Source organism: Dromaius novaehollandiae, chromosome 2, assembly GCF_036370855.1.
Source record: "Dromaius novaehollandiae isolate bDroNov1 chromosome 2, bDroNov1.hap1, whole genome shotgun sequence".
In the NCBI taxonomy this organism is placed as follows: domain Eukaryota; kingdom Metazoa; phylum Chordata; class Aves; order Casuariiformes; family Dromaiidae; genus Dromaius; species Dromaius novaehollandiae.
This window is the reverse complement of record NC_088099.1, coordinates 135735244-135754786: the sequence shown is the minus strand read 5'-3', so window position 1 is coordinate 135754786 and position 19543 is coordinate 135735244. Positions and strand designations below refer to the sequence as shown.

The 19543-nt window shown below is 37.0% G+C and overlaps 1 protein-coding gene across 1 annotated transcript in view; it reads left to right on the top strand.

Annotated features, from left to right (window-relative positions):
• Nucleotides 1–19543, top strand: part of RP1 (RP1 axonemal microtubule associated) — a 179329-nt gene that overhangs the window by 30585 nt on the left and 129201 nt on the right. Inside the window, exons 7-16 of the mRNA XM_026097880.2 lie at nucleotides 135–213; nucleotides 3494–3569; nucleotides 5151–5227; nucleotides 5330–5361; nucleotides 5517–5646; nucleotides 8567–8670; nucleotides 10689–10862; nucleotides 11510–11722; nucleotides 13471–13648; nucleotides 15323–15475. Coding sequence (XP_025953665.2) covers nucleotides 135–213; nucleotides 3494–3569; nucleotides 5151–5227; nucleotides 5330–5361; nucleotides 5517–5646; nucleotides 8567–8670; nucleotides 10689–10862; nucleotides 11510–11722; nucleotides 13471–13648; nucleotides 15323–15475 — 1216 coding nt within the window. The remainder of the gene's footprint in view (nucleotides 1–134; nucleotides 214–3493; nucleotides 3570–5150; nucleotides 5228–5329; nucleotides 5362–5516; nucleotides 5647–8566; nucleotides 8671–10688; nucleotides 10863–11509; nucleotides 11723–13470; nucleotides 13649–15322; nucleotides 15476–19543) is intronic.

Genomic DNA, 19543 nt, shown 5'->3' with positions numbered 1-19543 from the left:
GATATTATCATTAACTGATATTTATAGGTCATGCTTGACAAGAGTTTTATGGGTTTAAGCAGATCTTTTGGATTCCATGGCTGAAGATTATTTTGCTTTTTAGATCTTACTGAATTTTTGTTAATTGATTACAGACTGACAACTTTCCTGTTGAAGCTGTGCACCTTGGACACTTGTATAAGATTGTTATTGGACACAATGGTCTTGGATCAGGTCAGAAATGTCCGTCTATAGTCACTGAATACTGCGTACAAAGTTATTCATCCTTTGCTTAAAATAGAGTTCATATTTCTAAAATAGAATGTCATAAAGATATTTTAGAAGTGAGAGACACAGTTACATCGCTTTACCATCACAAATTTCAAAAATTCTCTGCTCTCTTTCACCACACTCTCGAGCATTATGTTAAGGACACCAAATGTTACCATTCTGTCATTTTAGACTAATCCCCATGAACCAAAGATGCATTTGGAGACTTTGAGTACAGTATCCCATCATTAGACACACAAATACTGAACATGAAATTGCTTGCAGTCACATGCCTCATTTTGTAAACACTTGAGCCTAAATACAGTACAACATAGCAGCATATTTTGAACCAAATAGCAGGGTTGTACAGAGGGGAAAATGTTAAACCATAAAGGCCATAAAATAGTTCTCTACCCTTATTCTTCCCCCATGTTCACTCATGCCCCATTCTTGCCATATTTACCTGCATCTCAACTTTTTCTCTATGTGTAAAGCAAAGAACACAACACCTGTTTTGGAGTCTTCCTCCATGAGTGGCAATAGCTAGGTGCCTCTAATCCAGGGCTCAGAGATAATGCTCATATACTTTTGAGGAGATGAAGGAGTGAAGATAAGGTGTTTCTCTGCAGCACTTTCCTGCCCTACTTCTAGGTGGAGAGTTGCTGGAGGTTTTGTTTACTTGCTTTCTCTTTTTTGTGGCAGACAACTGGTGAAGAAAGCAATTAATGAATAAATGTTTCTTTCTGAATAAGGATACTAGAGAGGAATAGTCATCCCTACAGCTTCTCAGCAGTTCTTTTTCATATGCGTACATAGGACTGGAAAGGAAAATAGTTCTGAGAAAAACCTTTGTGTGAGGAAGATCTTGCTTTTCTCCTCCACCCCAGTGCCACCTGCTGTGAATTTCTCAGTGAAAGTCTGCCCTTTATTTGCAACCTCCTGTTTTAAGGAACCACTCCACTATTTCTGTTTTAGTTATAGATTCATTTGTACTATACACATAGAAACTCAGGCAGGCTATGCCAAACTCAGAATAAAAACATGGTGAGATCATTTCTGTCTCTGTGTCTGCCCTGAAAAAGTAGGAGGAAAGAAAAGTTTTCTAGTCCAGGTACCTTTGATCTCTTTGGTTTGTGAACGCCGCTGAAAACTTCCAGTGGAGACGTGGACCCTTCTGCCAAAAATTTAAGCCTGTGGACAGCAGACTCACATTTGTCTTTTGCCTTCTATGGACCCTCTATAAGTAGTTTTATGGACTCCTGGAGGTTTGTAGACCAGAGCTAGCCACAATGAGTGCAATCACATTTCAGTCTTGTTAGCAGCCTTCTTTCTGATCAGTAATTGAGTTACATTTTGTTTATGTATTGGTTTGGTTTGCTTTTTAGCTGGCTTCTCACCCAGATTTCATTGCAGCTTAAGATCCTCATGTTAACATAGGTTCCATTTTTGAGCCTTTCAATTCCCTTAGCTGCTTTCAAGGGAAACCCCAACATACACTGATGTTTTTGTATGTCATAAAGGAGTTTTCTGTGGTGGACTCCTTCAGTGCTTGATTCACAGCAGTAAGCTGAGATCAACAGCATCAAAAATCATTTTTTTTCTCTTTTCTTTGTGCTAGTCAATAAGGCCCCATGGAATAGGAAGTGGTGTGCACCCTTTAAACTGGCTAAGGATTATCCTATCAACTTCTTGGATGTTTGAAGTATTCCAAAGAATTACACTATCTTTTGCAGTGTTTCATCATTAAGTAAATACTGCAGTATTTAATGCCTTGAACTTTCAAAAGATAATTGTTTTTTCTTATATAAATTCTAATATTAGTTCTGTAATTAATTAAAAATCAGAGGAAGTGCTAGTATCTTGATAAGATGCTATCTAACTGATGATATTTTAATTGGATTAAAAAAAAAGTCTTCTAGAATGGAGAAGTTAAATAAGAGTTATAGGGAGCAATAGAAAGCAATAGAGCCTTGGAACAATTCACTTTCAAAACCTCGGCACTTCTAGTATATCCATACAATATATAATTTTGTTTACTTTACAGCATATAGGGCACTAACCAATATATTTTCAGTAAGAGATTAACTGGATGGTCTGTATAAAATGGAGTAAGTCTTTGGAAGTCCTGATATTAAGAGGTCTGGCTGTGTTGAAACTTCCTGCACCTGATTCTGATCTAAGCAAAATGGGTTGCTGCTGACATAGCACTGCTGTAGTAGTATAATTGAAGTATAATTTAAGATCAGAATAAGGTCAAATATGTGACTAATTTACAGTGCATTTTAAGTTTAGTTTTCAGTCTGCTTTCCAAAAGGAGACATTCCTAAGGTTTTGCATTTAGCTGTCTATCTCTGTTCTTTTTTGCATCTCCTTTCCCCCAATGGGTGGTCTCCAAAGTACAGAATTCCTACAACAGACCTACACATTCTCCAGTAAAGGATCCAGGAGCTGAATGGAGCCACCAAAATCATTCTCCCTACTATCCTTTGTACTCCAGCAGTTGAAGGATGGCACATTTTGTTAGGCTTGCTACTGTCAGGGAGCAGCAAAAGAAGGCTGCTCCATAGGAAAGAAGGAGCCATGAATGGCAGCAAAGCAGGCAGGGGCAATGACCTTACAGACAAGAGGCACAGTCCCATAGTTCATGCAAGAAGGGCGGAGCAGATCCAGTGATGGTAACCAGGGTCTGCCAGCAGCCTGGCATCAGGCAAATTCATAGTGATGACGCAGATCCAAGATCAAGCCAGGAAATCAAATCAAGAGGTCAAGATCATCAAGGTACATGGCCGGGAATACATATATGAAAGAATAGCTGCAACATAGCTCAGGCAAGGACCATGTGTGAAGGTCTGAGCTTAAATGCAGCTCATAGTCAAAGAGGGGCCAAGCCCCACTTGTCACAGCTCTTTCTCACATAGCTCTTTGACTCAAGGCCTCAGAACCATAACATATCGAAGAAATGGCCTTGAGCACAGGTAGCCAAATCCATGGGAGGGGATGTGCGCTCCCACAGACATGTCCCATGACAGTTATGTAGAGAACAAGCAGCTTGCAGGCCCATAAGCTAATTCCAGACTGGCTAGAACATGTACTGTCTCCTGTACAGCCATCAGGGCAGCACAGGAAACCTGCAAGCAGAGCTGAGGATTTTGCAGCTCCAGTGGAAGAGAGAAAGCCATAGGAAGTCAGACTTCATTAAATATGCTGCTCATAAACTAATTTTTATTTTGAAATTTGTTCTAAGGAAATGGCTGGTTTCTGGAGAAAGTTGTAATCAAGGATCCTATCACAGATCTGGCTTATACTTTCCTTTGTCACAGGTTGGTAGCTTTTCAGCTGGGTTAGGTTTTTAATAAAGCTCTATTTACTCATGTTTTTCTTCTGAAATGTCCTGTCAAGGGAGATGCATGTTTCCTAAAAAGTTAGCTGAAATGATCTAGTTCTTTTTACAATTCTCTGGTGATAAAAGGTTCTGCCTACCCTAACCTCTGGTGCATTTGAGCTAATGAATAAGAAACGAAAAGTCCTACATGGGACGTTTCCATTCTTGCACCTTGTGAAATACGTAATAGGTGTTTTGGGGTACATTCCCCAGATGACACCAGCAGATCCATTCTTCCATGTAATCAAATACAAGACTTTTCAGAAGAGTGGGCTGCTGTATCTCTACAAGACTAAGCCTATTTTATAGAAGTCAATGGGGAGACTTTGAGTTCAGTGAACTCAGGGTCAGACTTCAAGATTTTGTGGAATGGCTATCACTAATGTAGCTATTGCGTGCATCTCTTTTCCTCTTGCTTGTCTTATAGTCTGTTACTGAGCTGCAACATAATTTGAAGCAATCCTAATTTCCCTGCCTTTTCCCCTGCAGATGCTGCTCCTCTGAATCTTCTGTTCTATAGCTCACTTCTAATTTTATCTATGCCTGATTAATTCTCAACACCTTATGGAAAAAATGTAATTGATAAAGATCAGTGCAAATATTAGGAATAGTAAAGTCCAGTCACGTATGAATCCAGCTACAGCTTGCCAGTGGTACCTCAATTCTATTTCCTCCTCTCACTTCTGTGAGTGAATAAAAAACTGCCTGAGACAGCTCCGAGTGAGCAATGTGCACACTGAAACTGATTTATGTGTGAATAAGGGCTTTCTGCCTATCGGATACAGCACCTCGTCTTTGCCTGACCTAATTTTGATTCTGTATTCTAGGTGAGATGAACTGCTATGAAGAGGTCTATAATGCTAGTTTCATATATAATTTAGGGAGAGTTCAAATCCATTTCGGGCAGAAAAATACAGTATATGTGCTAGTTATTGTTAGAGCCTGATGCTGTTCTTGCTGATTTTGCTCTCACAATGCATGAATCCCTTTGACTCAAATGGAGTTAGACTTAATTTATGTAAGTATATGTGAAGCAAGTAGAAAGGCATTGTAAAAGTACAACTGAGATGTAGTGGGAGTGTTGCCTGTGTTGGATTTGCCTTCCTGTGTAGGAGTTTGCAGGACATGGTAAAGTTTTCATCCTGCTGAAGCCTTCTCGTAGACAGGAAGAGAAAATGTTATGCCACTGCACCTTTTGTTATTGATCTGGGATCAATCTGACCTCTCTGATTTGTAATAATTGGCTTAGGCCCTTGTATGTCAATCCAGGAAAATATTTAAGTATATGTTTCATCAAGAACCAAAAAAAAAAAAAAAAAAAAAAAAAGGAAAAGAAAAAATAAAAAAGCGCTTCTGCAAAAATCAAGCTCATTTCCTTAAAGCCAGATTTTTAAATTGTTTGGCAGCCTTGGGACCTTAGTGAACACAACAGAAAGCTTTAGCATGCAAATATCATGCATAGAGTATTGTGGGAATTACCAGTCAAGTTTATGATACTGAAATCAGTTCTGGTTTTTAGATGGCTGGACCATGGGCAGGATGATGGCAAAATTGCTAGAGAACTGACTGTGACAGATGCCAGCCCATTTTCTGGAAGTAAGTGAAAATTGGCGGGAAGGAAAACCCAGCCTCACTACAGATGTGTCAGAGGGCATGAGGATGCTGTGTAAATTCATCATGTGCTTTTTGTCTGTACAGGACAAGAACTGGAACTCAGGAGAGAGGAAAGTGTAAGAACTTACCTTTTTATTGTTATTTTAAACTATTGATGTGATAATATTCAAATTAGGCTTTGAGTGAAATCAGGTCAGTTGTTCTCATGTACCTCAAATTCCTGTATTTCATCTTTTCATAAGTCTTTTCTTGTTGCTGTTTACAAAACCAGTGGGCTGCTGAAAAGTGGAAGTTTCAAGAAGGCAACACACTTCAGTTCTACAGCAGGCTCACCCGTGGTTTCATATGCCTCAGTCCAGATGGCAAAGTCGATGCTCTTGGTGACAAGAAAAACAAATATGGTAAAGTATTTTTCATCTGGTTTTATGCATAAAACGTACAAGAAAGGAGGACTTCATAGTTCACGCTGATCTTCCTGTAGTGATTCCTGTTGTGAATAGGAGTAGATCATTATAATAGTGTTTTTTCTTTCTTAAAATATTTACACATATTAATGGCTATAAGAACTCACAAATGATATGCTTACATTAGCTATATATAAAAAAAAACCTCATATGATATCTTTTCACTGCCTTTCTTTTAGAAAGTAGAAACTTCTTGTCACCTGGAGTTTGGGTAATCCCCAATGGAAGTGCCATGGCAATAACAGTTAAAATCTTCTGTAACTAGAATAGATCCATCAAAACTAACAACTAACAATTTCAAATTTCCAGGTGTAATTCAGTTTTATTTCATCCTTGTTTTTGGTTCTAATGGCTCTCCTTCCAGTTTCTCCCGTTTATCAGCTTCCATCTTACCATGTTACTGACACTTAGCTAGTATCAGATCAGGCATCAGCATTTTTGTTATCTTTGTAGTGATGGAGTTTAGCCTTTCTCACATCATTCCTGAGACCTCACATACATCTTTTTGGAAGTGATGACAGAACAGGATCTTACAGGACACATAAAACAGTACAGGCGGAACAGTGAAATACTCCTCAGCACAGCCAAATACAGCATTCCAGAAAAACTGTCACTCAAAAACTCAAATGGATAATATGGGGGATCGGTAGTATTACTAAGCATTGAAAGTGAGTTTTACTCTATTTTAGTAAAGCTATTTTTATGAGTTATCAGTACTGGTTTTTGAATGCAAGTTGTTCAGTGATTTGATCACTGAATAACTCAAATCTCTTATCTATGGCATTAGCATTTTGGAGTATTTCAAATGCCTAAAAACAGTTGCCTGGCCATGTCCTTCGTTTGAGAAGCTCCATTCAAGATCACAAACTGTGAATTATTCTGTGAAAGAACAAACTAACTGCTAGTAGGAATTTGGTCTCTAAGCAGTGCTGATACAAGAAGCATATCTTTGCTGTTTTTTAATGCTGTGTCTTTGATTGATGGATTATGTCTGATTTGATTTCACAAGACATCACAGAATTCATAATCTCCTTAAATGCAGAATTCAAATTCACACTGCAGACTGTTTCCCAATTTTAATCCAGATGTACTTTCCTTTCTATAAATTCATGCATTTCTAATGGTATTTTCATACATGTGACATTTTTATTGCATTCTGTACATTTTAAGTGCATTTTTACATGTTATTTTGTGTGTAAAATCCCCATGAATCTTATCTGTACAATTTTAAATGAGTAATATGATCAATCTGTGTGTAACTGTGCCAAACCTGATGCACAACTGCCACAAATATCAGTAGTTAAATAAAATAAGTATAATTAAAAGTCTTAGAAACAAAGTTAGATCAAAACCAAATTGGTGTAAGCTGGCTGTTAATTAATTAGATCGGAAGTCAGAAAAATATTTCCATGAATAATATGATCTGCAGCCTCCCAAAGACTTAGTAATACTTAGAAATTAAACTGGTGATCAGAAAGAGCTTGATTTTTCTGAACAATATTGTAAAGTTGCCCTGATATCAGAGGAATAGACAAAGTGACCCAGGAATAACTATGTATTCCTATTTTTACATTTCAGAGTACAAAATGAACACAAGTACAAAATGAATGTAGGCACCCATCACATAACTCTTCTGCCTCCAGAGGAACATCTTCCTCCCTCTATTTCTTTCAGATTTCTTTGGGTTACTCACATGTGCAGTAGTTTCCATAGTGGCTCAAACATGTAAACATGTACAGCAGAAGTCAACGTAAAAGTATTGCCTTGGAAACTGTGGTTTAAATTTTCATTTTGGGGCGCTGCTTCTTTGCATGTGCTTTGGAACAAAGTCCTCCAGCATAAATGACCTACCTGTTTTTCCTAATAGGAAACTGCATGTTTCAGATACTGGTAGAACTGCTTATTGATAAACATGAGCCCAGATCTTTACCGGATTTAAGCAATATATTTTAAATGCCTTCAGAGCTGTGCTGGCAGAACATACCAGGTGATGATTTGGTGTAGGGTTTTTTTCTCAGAAAGTTCTATTTCTCTCTTAAACAGAGAAGACCCAATTGACAGTTATGTGTCACCTCCTGTGTGGCTCTGAGGGCTGGAAGTCCTGTCTGTGTTTTAGGCCCAAGGCCTCCTATAAATTGTGGCATCAGCCCAATGGGCACAATGATCATTGCCTGTATATAATTCTCTTGTTCCCAATGACACTGTCAAAATCTTACATCAAGCAACCCAGGACTCGTCTGAAGACAGCTGCAGCTTACAAAAAGGGCAACATGATGTACCGGTACAACCGCTGTTATAATAATCAGCTGCTGCTGGTGGGGACAATAAAAATGTCATTGCTTTAGCTTTCATCAGTATTTTGCAGCTAGAAGAGGTAACTGTTAAGAATATTAGCCAGATTTAAAATTTTAGAAGCCATGAGCCGTGCTGCAAGATTTGCTTTACAAATTCTAATATGAATATAGAAAAATGAATTTTGTTTTCCTACCTGAGAGTTTTATGCTACTTATATGTTATTTATTGCATGAATTCAGTTGCTATAACCCAGTTCATTACAGTGGCATCCCTGGCTTCCTTTTTATGGAATTTTTTAAAAATGTACTCTGATCAAGACAACATTTTCCTTATCTTTAGTTCTCAGGGTTACTTTCCTCAGGCAGAGACTGATAGCAGTCTCTAGATGCACTCTTCTAAATGAATGGAAAGGAGATTCACTGATCAGAGGTCAAACTGTTAAGTTAATAAATACTTAATTCATTCTTTTCCCTTGAAGATGATAGATCACTCATTGTAATTAGACGCAAATACAAATTAATAATCTTTCATGCTTCTACCAATTTTTTCATTTAACTCTTAGGTCTTTTTGATGTAATTGTCAAAAGGAGAAATATATGTATATTCAGCAGTCACCAGATGACACATCTTGCTCTTGCTGTTGTCAATGGCTGTGTAACTGGAAAGGTAGGAAATGCTCTTACTGATTGCCATTTCATGATAACATTTCATTATCTGATTAAAGATAATGCTGTTTTTAATCTGTCTAATAAATAATCATGCTTCCAGTTGGATAAGAAGCTAAGAACTACAGAATGAACCCAGGAAATTGCCTGTGGTTAGGTAAATTCAGACCTAGGGCTTTGTTTAGGGTCTGTATTCTCACAGTTTACTTTTTAATCCTTGGTGAATTTTTTTAACGGATTAAATGATTTGGTGTAGGAATACCAGACTGTTCCAAGATGTGATTTATATTGACTTCTCACAGGCTGACAAGATACTTGGAATGCCCAAATATCTCCTCTTTCTGGATAAGTATCAATTCTAAGGACTGATTTTAAATGTCTATTTTTTCCCTTTGTGTCTTGTTTCTAGATAACCTGCCTATCATAAGCCAACTGAAATATTCCAGATTTGTTTTGATCCTTACTGTTCATCCCATCTTCAAAGGCTTACTATTGCCTTTCTTTTTCAGCACTGGCAATATACAAGTGGGCAAATACAGTTGTAGAAGTTAGTTCTTTCTGATGGAACTCCCTACTGACAAGGGAAGAAACTGTTTCCCTTTCTATTATTTAACCAGTGAATAATCTAATAGTCAAAGCAAGCCCCAACCCTCTCCTGCATGATGTGCACTGGCATTAGAGGGAATAGAATGCCCTCAGCGGAATTAGGTCTCTCAGTGGGAATAGCTTCAAGCTGCCAGGCAAACTGTCAGATCCCCTTGTAGGACTTTCTAGTGTTCATGTTCATTAGTAGAATACTGATAAAGGGAACCTCTTGCAGCCTGTGACATTGCATGCAGTATGCATCACTACAACAGGGTATTAACTGGGTGCTTGAATTTCAGCTTTCTCTTTTCTTCTTTGTTACTGACATGTTATGAGCTTGACCAACCTATTGAAATACTGAATCTCTTTTTTTTTTTGTTTTTAATGCCAGTGCAAGTGCAAGATGCTCTTCTTCCCAGGCAATGTGAGAAATACTGTTTTATTTAAAATTCTTTGAGGTCCTTGAATGAAGACATGTAAATATAAACCAAAGTGTCAATAGAAAGATTACAGTTGACCTTGAAATACACATTTAATTATATTTTGAGGGCTTGCTGGCTCACTTGTTTCACAATCACCTCTAAAGTGCATCCATTTTTTCCTTTACTTTTTAAAGTGTACATTGGATCTGATAGGCAGGTTTTCTAAGGATGAAGCTCTTTCTTCAAAATGTAGTGCCTAATAAATGAAAATTTTCTTTAGAAATATTGATTCTTTGAATTCTTAAAAATGCTGAAAAATGTGAAATTATGTAAATCAGAAGTCTTTTAAATTATTGGGTTGGTTATTTGCATTTAATGTTTATTAAAGTCCTAGTTTTATTTAAATATGTGAATGATGATGAAGTTGATAAAATACTTAAGTATATATTTTGTATACTGTTTCTTTCGTACAATGGGATCACACAGTCTGCAAACCTGAACAGATAAGCATGGATAGTGGGTTGCTTTACTCCTGGATACAAATCTTATAATTCCATAAGTGTTATTTGGGAGAACAATATAAACTAATGAGGAGGGACACTGAAGCAAATGAAGGAGGGTTGGTGGTAGACAGTTCAGTTAGTTCATTTCCTGTGTACGTTTGTTTTATATTCCATCCGCCTTTCCCAGGTTTTTAGACTGTGACTCTCTCTCTGGTTGGAACTCCCAAGAATCCTTCATGTTACCCTCCAATTTGTGTCATTTTAAGATGAAAAGTCTCTGTATTTTGACACTCCATAGAGTCTACAGTTTTAAGCCTCTCAGTTTTAGAACTGCAAGTATGAAAAAGCAAGTCTGAGAAAACAAAAGGACATTTTCATATTAAACTGGTAGCATCACTGTAATGTAGGAGCTTGGATGATACTGAAACTATGTCATCATATTCTCTGTTTTGGATTTTGCCATGTGTTGTAGTGCATATTGTTGATTATTCTGACTTTGACTATGTTAGAGCAAAGGTGAGACTCACTGCGAGCTGTGTGTTCACCTTCAACCAAATCGCTGTGCCATTCTGGAGTCAGCCAGGAATCCAGGTCATATTGTTACATTCAGTCTTCAAGGCAAAGTAGCTGATGAAACAACAGGATATGCTGGACTTTCCAAAGAATTTGTTGTGCATGTCAAGGTAAGGCGGGTGGAGAGACATTAAGAAGACCCTTCCGAAATTTACCCTTATAAAGCAGATTGCATTTAATTAAATCTCAGAGGATTGCAAGCTGAAAGAGTGATCCTCTTCCACGAGGTGGAGCTAGACTACAGTTTAACAGGTAGGTGTTACTTGAGTTTTACTTTACAGCTCTTCGAGGGAAAGCAATGAAACTCCTGTGGCTGGTATATGCAAATAAAGTGAGCTAAAATCTAGAGAAATAAAAGACTTATCTCGAAATTTTAAGAAAACCTTCCAAAAGAAGGAAGGTATGTACGTACAGAAGAGCTGCAAGGGAAATTGCTCAATTTGAAATGAACATTCATTAACCTGGCACAAAACTTGTGCTCTAACTGTTGTGCTATGCTGCTAAACAGTAAAGAGCAGTGAAACCGTAGAGCAGTGGAGGGCTTTCACTATTCGGTTAGTGCCTGCACAGAATTACAGCACGTGTTCAAAGGCTGAAGGTATACTTGAATTATTTGGGACTTATTTATTTACATTTTATGCATGGAAATGCATGAGAAAATGCTTAAAATAAATCAGTGTAGACAGTAAAAATATCAAAGATAAATGTGGAGAGATGCTGTGCTATTGACAAAGGACTTCTTGTCTCTGATCTGAAGGGTGTGTTTCACCACGGTGCCATCATTCTGCTCAACACAAGCCTCTGCCAGGCTCTCTCCCTTAGGCCTGATGGGAGCTGCAGCGGGGCAGGACGCCAGCAGCAGGAAGCCTATTGGAAGGTGCATAAAGTCAGCTCCAGAGTCTGCATGTTTGAGAGTGTGAGAAACCCACAAATGTATCTGAAGATAAAAGATGGCCAGTGTAATGGAAAAGTAAGCAGTTCCTGTTTGTATTTTCCTCTGCATGTTCTTCGAGTAAATTGTCAGTGATGGGAGTGAATCTTTTTGAGTTGCTTGGACAAAAATGTGATAAAAGCATTGCTCAGATTTGAAAATTTTCAGATCTTTTCCGTCATTTACCCAAGGAAAGAGAGAAATACAGAAAGGCAAGTTGTCAGATGTATTCGACATTTGATTGTAAAGATCTATTTATATTTTTGAACTATTGAGAAAGTGGATGCAATTGAAGTCTATCCATTGCTAGATGATGACTGTGTCAAGATTCTTTTGCACTAATTTGTTTTCTATTAAACAACTACAGCTTTACTGATGTGAGTTTTTGGGGAGGATGTTGATGCAATAGAGTGATGGGGGGTGTCACCAGCTTTTATTGAACAAATCCATTTTGTTTGAAATTAAGCATCTGATTTTTTTTCGCTAGCCAACCATGTAGTTTATTCTTGAAATTACATCACCATTTATAAGTAGTCTTTATATTTAGGAATAAAGCTAGGTTTGGGAAATGATTGAAATATTCTGATTTTTGGACCATAATATTCTCTACCTGCTAGGAGTTGAACTATTGCAGATTTACATTTGAGAGGAAACAAATTTACTCATTAGACTCAGTGTTTACTAATCCTGTGTCTGTTTGTTGATAATAACTGATACAATTGTTTTGAATGTGGCAGAATACAAATTTTGTGGTTTAAAGTGGTATTGATCGCAACAACACTAATGAATAATTAAGATGTGAGCGGGTTGAGATCCGTGACAGTTGTTCCATTGACTCCAATACACTTTGATAAGAGGTTAGAGTATTTGGTGCATATTTTGTATATTTATTTGTGAATGTCTTACTTTTTAGAGTGCTCTCACTCGTGAGTCAGGTGGCCTGGACCAAAAGGAGAGTTTCTCATATAGCTTGTACTTTTCTCTCTAGCAGTTAATGCATTTTGAGGTTAAAAGTGTAATATATGAGAGTGCTTTTCCATCTGAAAAATGCTAAACTGGGATTTTATTGCCCATTTTTCATTATTGTCCAGAAGGAAGTTGTCATATTTTAAAGACTAGCTGAACCCTGATACCTTGGTCTATGTATCTGTGACTGCAATTTTAGTGTGTACAATTCTGTGTGCTTTTAAATCCACAGTCATGTTAACTTATTGCTGTTAAGGGGTCTGGTCCTCTTAGAAGTGTGTGGAGGCTTCGGTTGAGTAAAGGCTTTGAAATTTATCATGTAAATACTATGAAATGGAGATTAAAGATATTAAGAGCAGGCAGTAGAAGTAGTTTATGAAAAGCAGAAAAATGTATTTAATAAATGTCATAATATCATGTAATGCTAGCAAATCTGCATTATGTACAAATTCATATATATTTCCTCCGTCGTCTAAAACAGAACTTTTCACATTCTCTACCCTCCTGAAACTTGGCTAACTGGGAAACTACTTCGAAGATAACTTAGACTTTGCCTAAATCCTAACAGGAATCAGAATGTCTTCACATGTGGTCTTTCATTTACTCAGATTATGTGATTGGTCTTATCTGACCACAGAGGAATAAATAGGGCCAAGATGCAGATGTGTGTGTGTGTGTGTGTAATAATGTAACACTTTGAGAAGAACCTAAATTTGAAATGTCATGAGAAGAAAGTAGTATTCCAGTCTTAAGAAACATCCAAGTTTCCTAGCTACATCAGTTCAATTGTTGAATTCATGTTTCTGTTTTCAATTTCATAGGGCACAGGTGATGAATACTGTCACTTTAAAATTGAGCATAATTTGGAAAGTGGATCTGTAAGTCTAGAATCAGTGCGAAACAAAGGAATCTATGTTGGTCTTCTGCCGGATGGCCAAGCTAAGCCAGTCGTTCACACTGGAGAGAGAAACATTTTATTCTATCCACAGGTCATCAAATGTATGTGATTTCTTAATATGCTACAATTTGCTTTAGTTGTTAGTGTTTTTGACTGCAAAATTCAAAGTTAAATCATAAAAGCTAGGCTTACACAATTTGCTTTGCTGTGTTTTAGTACTTTTAAAGGAGAAAAGCTTATTGCACCCACACCTAATTTCCCCTGTGTGGCTAGTTATTTTTTCATTGTATGTTTCTTTTAACAGTAAATGATGCAGAAGAAATAATTTTTTTTACTGAATAATTAAAATTCTGAGTATGAGACTCTTAGCAGGTGACAAGATAGAGATGGAGCTGACTTCCTGGGTCCGTTCCCCATTCTGGGCACAGATTAGGAAAGCCTGGGAGATGCTATCTTGCTGTCGGCTGTACCACAGTCTTTCCTGTTTTTATGAGGAAAGCAGTAGACTTTAGAGAGGGTATACCTGGCAGTCATCAGTATGGTTTCATTTTTAATGATGTAAAATACTTCGCACTTCCCCCACCCCCAAATGTATTGATTCTTCTGTCCTATAGTCAGATGTGAAAGCTATGGCAGTCAAAGGCTCCCTCACTGGGCTGAACTGTTCTAGTTGACTAGCTAGGACCCAGAAATTATCTCTCTGCACTCTCTGGATCATGGTCACTGGATTGACTGCTTCTCTCTTCTCCTGCTTTAGTTCCTTCAGGAGAATGAAGTTTTTAATTTGGTGAACTGTTCATAGCCAGCTGAATTGTGTTAGAACTGCAGAAGATACCAGAATTACAGCATTTATATTCATATCTTGTGGAAACTACCACAGAGATCAAGAAATGAAACATCACGTGAAAATGATAAATTGGCCATCAGCTTTCAGTTTGAATTCAGTCAGATTTTTGCCAGACACAAGCAGAACAGGTTCATCTAGAATGCTTTGATCAGCAGTGGGAAAGTATCATAACATACAATCTGTCTTACTATTTATTCTGTTTTGTGTATATTTTGACCAAGAAACACTAAAGCATTGTGAAAGCCACTGTAATGGCATCCCCACCATTCAGGCTGCAGGGTGACAAGAATATTTCGGCCAGTGGGTCCTTGTAGAAATGAGGAGAGAATTTTCTTTTGTAATTTTTGGAGGATTGCGTTTTCCATGGAAGTTCTTAACAAAGCAGTGCTTATCGATACCATTAAAATAAAGCTAAATGTTACTTTGTTACAGGTTCAGGTTCCCCCAAATCCCTGTTACTTGGTAAAAGGAAGATAAAAGGAGCTAATATTTTCTGTCAGAGCAACCAAGATTTGTCTGTTTGCTATTTTGTATTATCAGAAATGGCCTCTAGCAGTTTTCATTTCAGCATTCTCCACTTTAAGAAAGGAAACATCAGGGGGGTGGGAAGCTTATCTTGAAGAAAACTACATTTGAGCAAGTCATTTGATTCATACATCAATGTTAAATTGTTACTTAGATTTTCAAAGCAGTAAATGGATTTTTATTGGCATGCCATATTTTTTCTGCTTTTTGTGGCATGCTGCTAACAATGAAAGCCTATTACTAGTGGCTGTGCAGTACATAGAGAAAAGATTTTGGCATCTGTTGTATTGAACAATTGTGAGATCTATTATTAGTGTTTGTCATTGCATATATGGGATGCTTCTGAGCAAGAAAAAGCAAATGATTTGTAGCTAGTGACAGAGCTTACATTTCACTGTTTTAGGTGGCCGTGAAGAGCCTATGGGAACATCTGCAGCACCCAACCGAATGAAAAAAGAGTTCAGAGAATCTGAACACCAACCAGCAAATGAGCAATCTGAACACCAATCCGCCCAGAAGCCAGTGTCCCAAAGCCCTTTAACTTTTCCACCCACAAGTAAGCAATAGTTTACAAAATATTTCTTATATAGCACTATATTATGTCTACCTTCTATGCATGTTCACAAAGACTTATTGCAGGTCAATGAGTAGGGTTTTTTTGGTTTATTGCTTAGACAATGATCAGGATATAACTGTTAAATAATTTCACAATACTGTTTTCCAAGTATCTAGCCATCTAACCTATTTGTCTTTTCTTCCTCTTTCTATGAACTATTCTGTAGCGTAAATTACAGAGCCCTAGCCAAAGCCCATTGAAGGGAATGGAATATTTCCCATTTATGCTGTCCGGTTTTATGTCAGATCCTTTTTTTAGCTTCTTTTTCATGCACTGGGGAAAGAGTAAGATTTTGCTGTATCGCATGCTAGCTTCATATCTATGTTTAGGCAGGTAGGAATAGTTAAATACTATTCTAGTCATGGCTCTGAAGTGATCATGTACCAATTGTGTTTTACTAGAGTAAAAAAACCACTCTTTCCTTGAGCTACAGAAGTTGCATAAATGGTCTAAGGCAATGATTTCCCCATCTCAAAATTTTTCCAGGAATATTCAACATCCTGGTAACTAGAGAAGCTGTGACTAAAGAGCTAAATAAAACAGTCAGGCAGTGATACAACTGTTAAGGAGTGGGAGTGATCAAGGTTGCTTCCTGGCCCTCATTTATTTTGATATACTCAAGGATACTGCATCTGCACAGCCTGAATTGTGTAATATCACCATCAAAAGCAGGTGGGGTAAATAAAAAATTACTGAGCTCTACATGGCATGTTGACGCACATCCACATGGCAGAAAAATGTTAGTCCCCTTGAATGTGCTTTAAAGACAAGATTATGCTGGGGTTTTCAGTATGGGAGAACATGCATAATCACCTAGAGCTAGTCCTAAAGGCATTCATAAAGCAAATGATTTGAGTGGGTTGCTAATTTGATTTTGGCCTGTTGTTCAAACTGCTGTTTTGAAATGTACATGTAACCTTTATGCCAATGTGAACCAGATGATAAACATAGCGTACTTATTCGTGGGGTGTTTGTGAAGTATAAGGAAAGATTTTAAATAATTTGAGTTGAACCAAAATATCATTCTTGAATTCAAAGCATAGGTGTGGATTATTATTTCTAATTACTGCTAAATGTTTCTGGCAATGTTTCCACTCCTAGCTCAAAACACCCATTTTCAATTTCTAATCTATGAGACTTTATGTTGAATTACTGTGTCACAAAGCCTTCCCAAAGTGTTGTGGGCTGTCAGCGAATAGTGTGATGTGCTGAATTTAAAACTCACAGCAACAACACACACACACCATCAAACCTTTTTTTAAAGAAGCAGAATGTTTTTAGGTTTGGATACAAAAGATCCTTTTATAGAAGAAATATCTACCGTAAAATTGGTTAGGTAAAGTCTATAGCACTTTGTTAGAAGTATTTGTGACATTCAAAATGTAAATTCTGCTTATGCAAAATGAATAGAAATATCAAAGTTACTCTACCTTTCAAAGAAAATGCTCATATTTAATCAGATGTTTTCCCTCAGAATACTTTAAAAACTGACTATTGACATTTGAGGGTGAGCCTTAATATTTTAATCCATATTGATTAAATACTCGTCTGCTTTTTTTACTCTCAGAGTTAACATTCAGAAAAGGGTGATGTTTGTATTTAGTATGCAATCTAGCTGTATACCTAACATCCAAACTTAAAATAGATTAACCCTTGGATTGTCCAGCCCATCTTTTCTATGATTGGGTCTGCTAACTGATCTCTGGTTTTCTGGTTGTTGCTTTCACAAATAATACTGGTTTTAGGACTAGTTGAACAGAAAACTGTGCTACAGCAGTAGAGGCTTTGCCTGTTGCAGTGCGAATTCTCCATTCCTCATGACACTGCTTTCACCCTACAATGATGGTGATGGGTCCCAGCCTCTAATTAACAGCTCATAAGATGGAATATTAGAGTGAGTGTCAGGGACCAACTCAACTAAAACACATGTAAAACACCACATTGCAGGCTCAAGACTGGTTGATTGTGCTGGTCAAAGCAGAAAGGAAAGAATGTGTATACAGTTAGAGGAGCACAGAAAGGTTAGGGACGAAGGACATGAAGTGGAAGGCACTAAAGATTCAAATCAATAATTGTGGGTTTTTTAAAATCCTTTTTATCTTATTCATTTATGAGTTGCGAAAGCAAGCCAAAATGAACAGCCTTACTGATAATATGGACTAGGGCCATACCTCTATCAACCAGTGAGCATTCAGGAATATTGTGTGATTTCCCAGGTGACTTCATACTGGGGATTTCCTCTTTGCTTGTCGCTATTTTTCTGAAATCATATTTAAATTTAATTGGTGAAAACATGCCTGCATGTGCTAATAAAATTGAGGTGAGAGGTCCCATCAGCTACCATGAGACAACACAGCCCATGATGCTGAGAACAACTTTGTTATTCAATATTAACAAATTGTCTCTGAGGAGCAATTTCTGTACCCTGCACGCTCCTTTCCTGCATGTCTGGAATACTGTTAGTTACTATTAATTTTTAATATGTTTTATTGAGAGGGTAAAATAATATAGAGATACGGTCTGTTCTGATTTCCATTTGATTTACATTGGAAATGATGATACCAAAGAACATAATAAAATGCATTAAAGTTATTACATAAGATTCTGCTCTAGACATTACTTTCTCTGATGGTTATTTCAAGACTGCCACTTAATCATAGGATCTCTTGGAACCAGATCACTTTCAGTTTGTCTTAGATTTAGGAGAAGTAAAGACAGAAGTAAAGTGATTTTTATGAAACTGTGTGGAGGGTTGTGACTTCTCCATCATTCTCATGCAGGCTTATCAGAATGAATTTTTGTCACAATGGATTTACATCATGATGCCCTGAAGTGTATAAACTCCCATGACTAATCCAGGGTAACCATCAAATCCTCTTTTCAGAGTGGAATATTTTTAGCATGTAGCAAATCAATGCCACTGATTTTCATTTTTAAGAAGGGCCAGTATATTATGTGGCAAAAAGCATTTCAAGTCTGTGAATTATTTGAGCATTATAAGAATACAGTAATGGTTTTCAGTATGTAGGCAGAGCTCTTTGCTTGCAGTAGCCCAAGCATGGAATTCTTTTAGTTAAAATGAAGTATACAGAGCAGCTTGGGATTCCTTATGCTTCTTGAATAATAGTATATTTCATGATTATTTTAATCTGTTTACTGGGGAATACTTGTGGGTCGCATCTTCTAGGTAGCTGGAAGCAGCTCTGGCTCTCTGAGTTACAAGTGAGGAACTGGAGAACTCCAATTATGGCAAGTAGTGTTACTCTAAGAATATTTTAAATTTGTCAAATTTTGAAAAATGGTTGCTTTGGTACAATAAACATTTTTGAAAATTTGACAAATTTAGCATATTCTTAGAGTAACACTACTTCCCATAATGTGGTTGTAGTTCCATTACTTCAATCACTGATGGACAAGAGTCATGAAATTTTGATTCCGATAACCACAAAAAAGATGTTTATCTTTTGTTTATTTTTAGTATGTGGATTTTTTTTTCTTTCAGAACTACTTACTCTCAGTCATGATGAAAAATACAATAAAACCAGCACCTCTTATAACATTCATCCTATCTTTAAATTGCCATAACCATTCTAAAGTTATACTACAGTTAAACTACAGTTAATTGTACAGTTAAAAGTACTACTGTAAAAGTCCTACTGCTATAGTTGTAAGTTTGTTAAAAAATAATTAACCAAATTTTAGAGTCTTTACCATGGCAGAAATTCACCCTAACTTCAGAAGTTAGTCCCTATTTATTGTAGATCTTTTTATTCCGCTGAAATTCTGTGTGCAATTCTTTGTGAAATTTTGTACAGGTTAAGATTTCAGTGCTCTTGGAACATAATTCAGGTTCAGTGGTTTAGTTACCAATTTAAGGTGTGATTTAGCCTAGTATAGAAGAAACTTTTCACATAACTAGTCCAACCAGCTATATACTTTCTTTTTTTAATTAAACTAGTTTAAAAAAGCCTTTATCCAATATGATAAAAGCGATTTTTGAGGAAATTA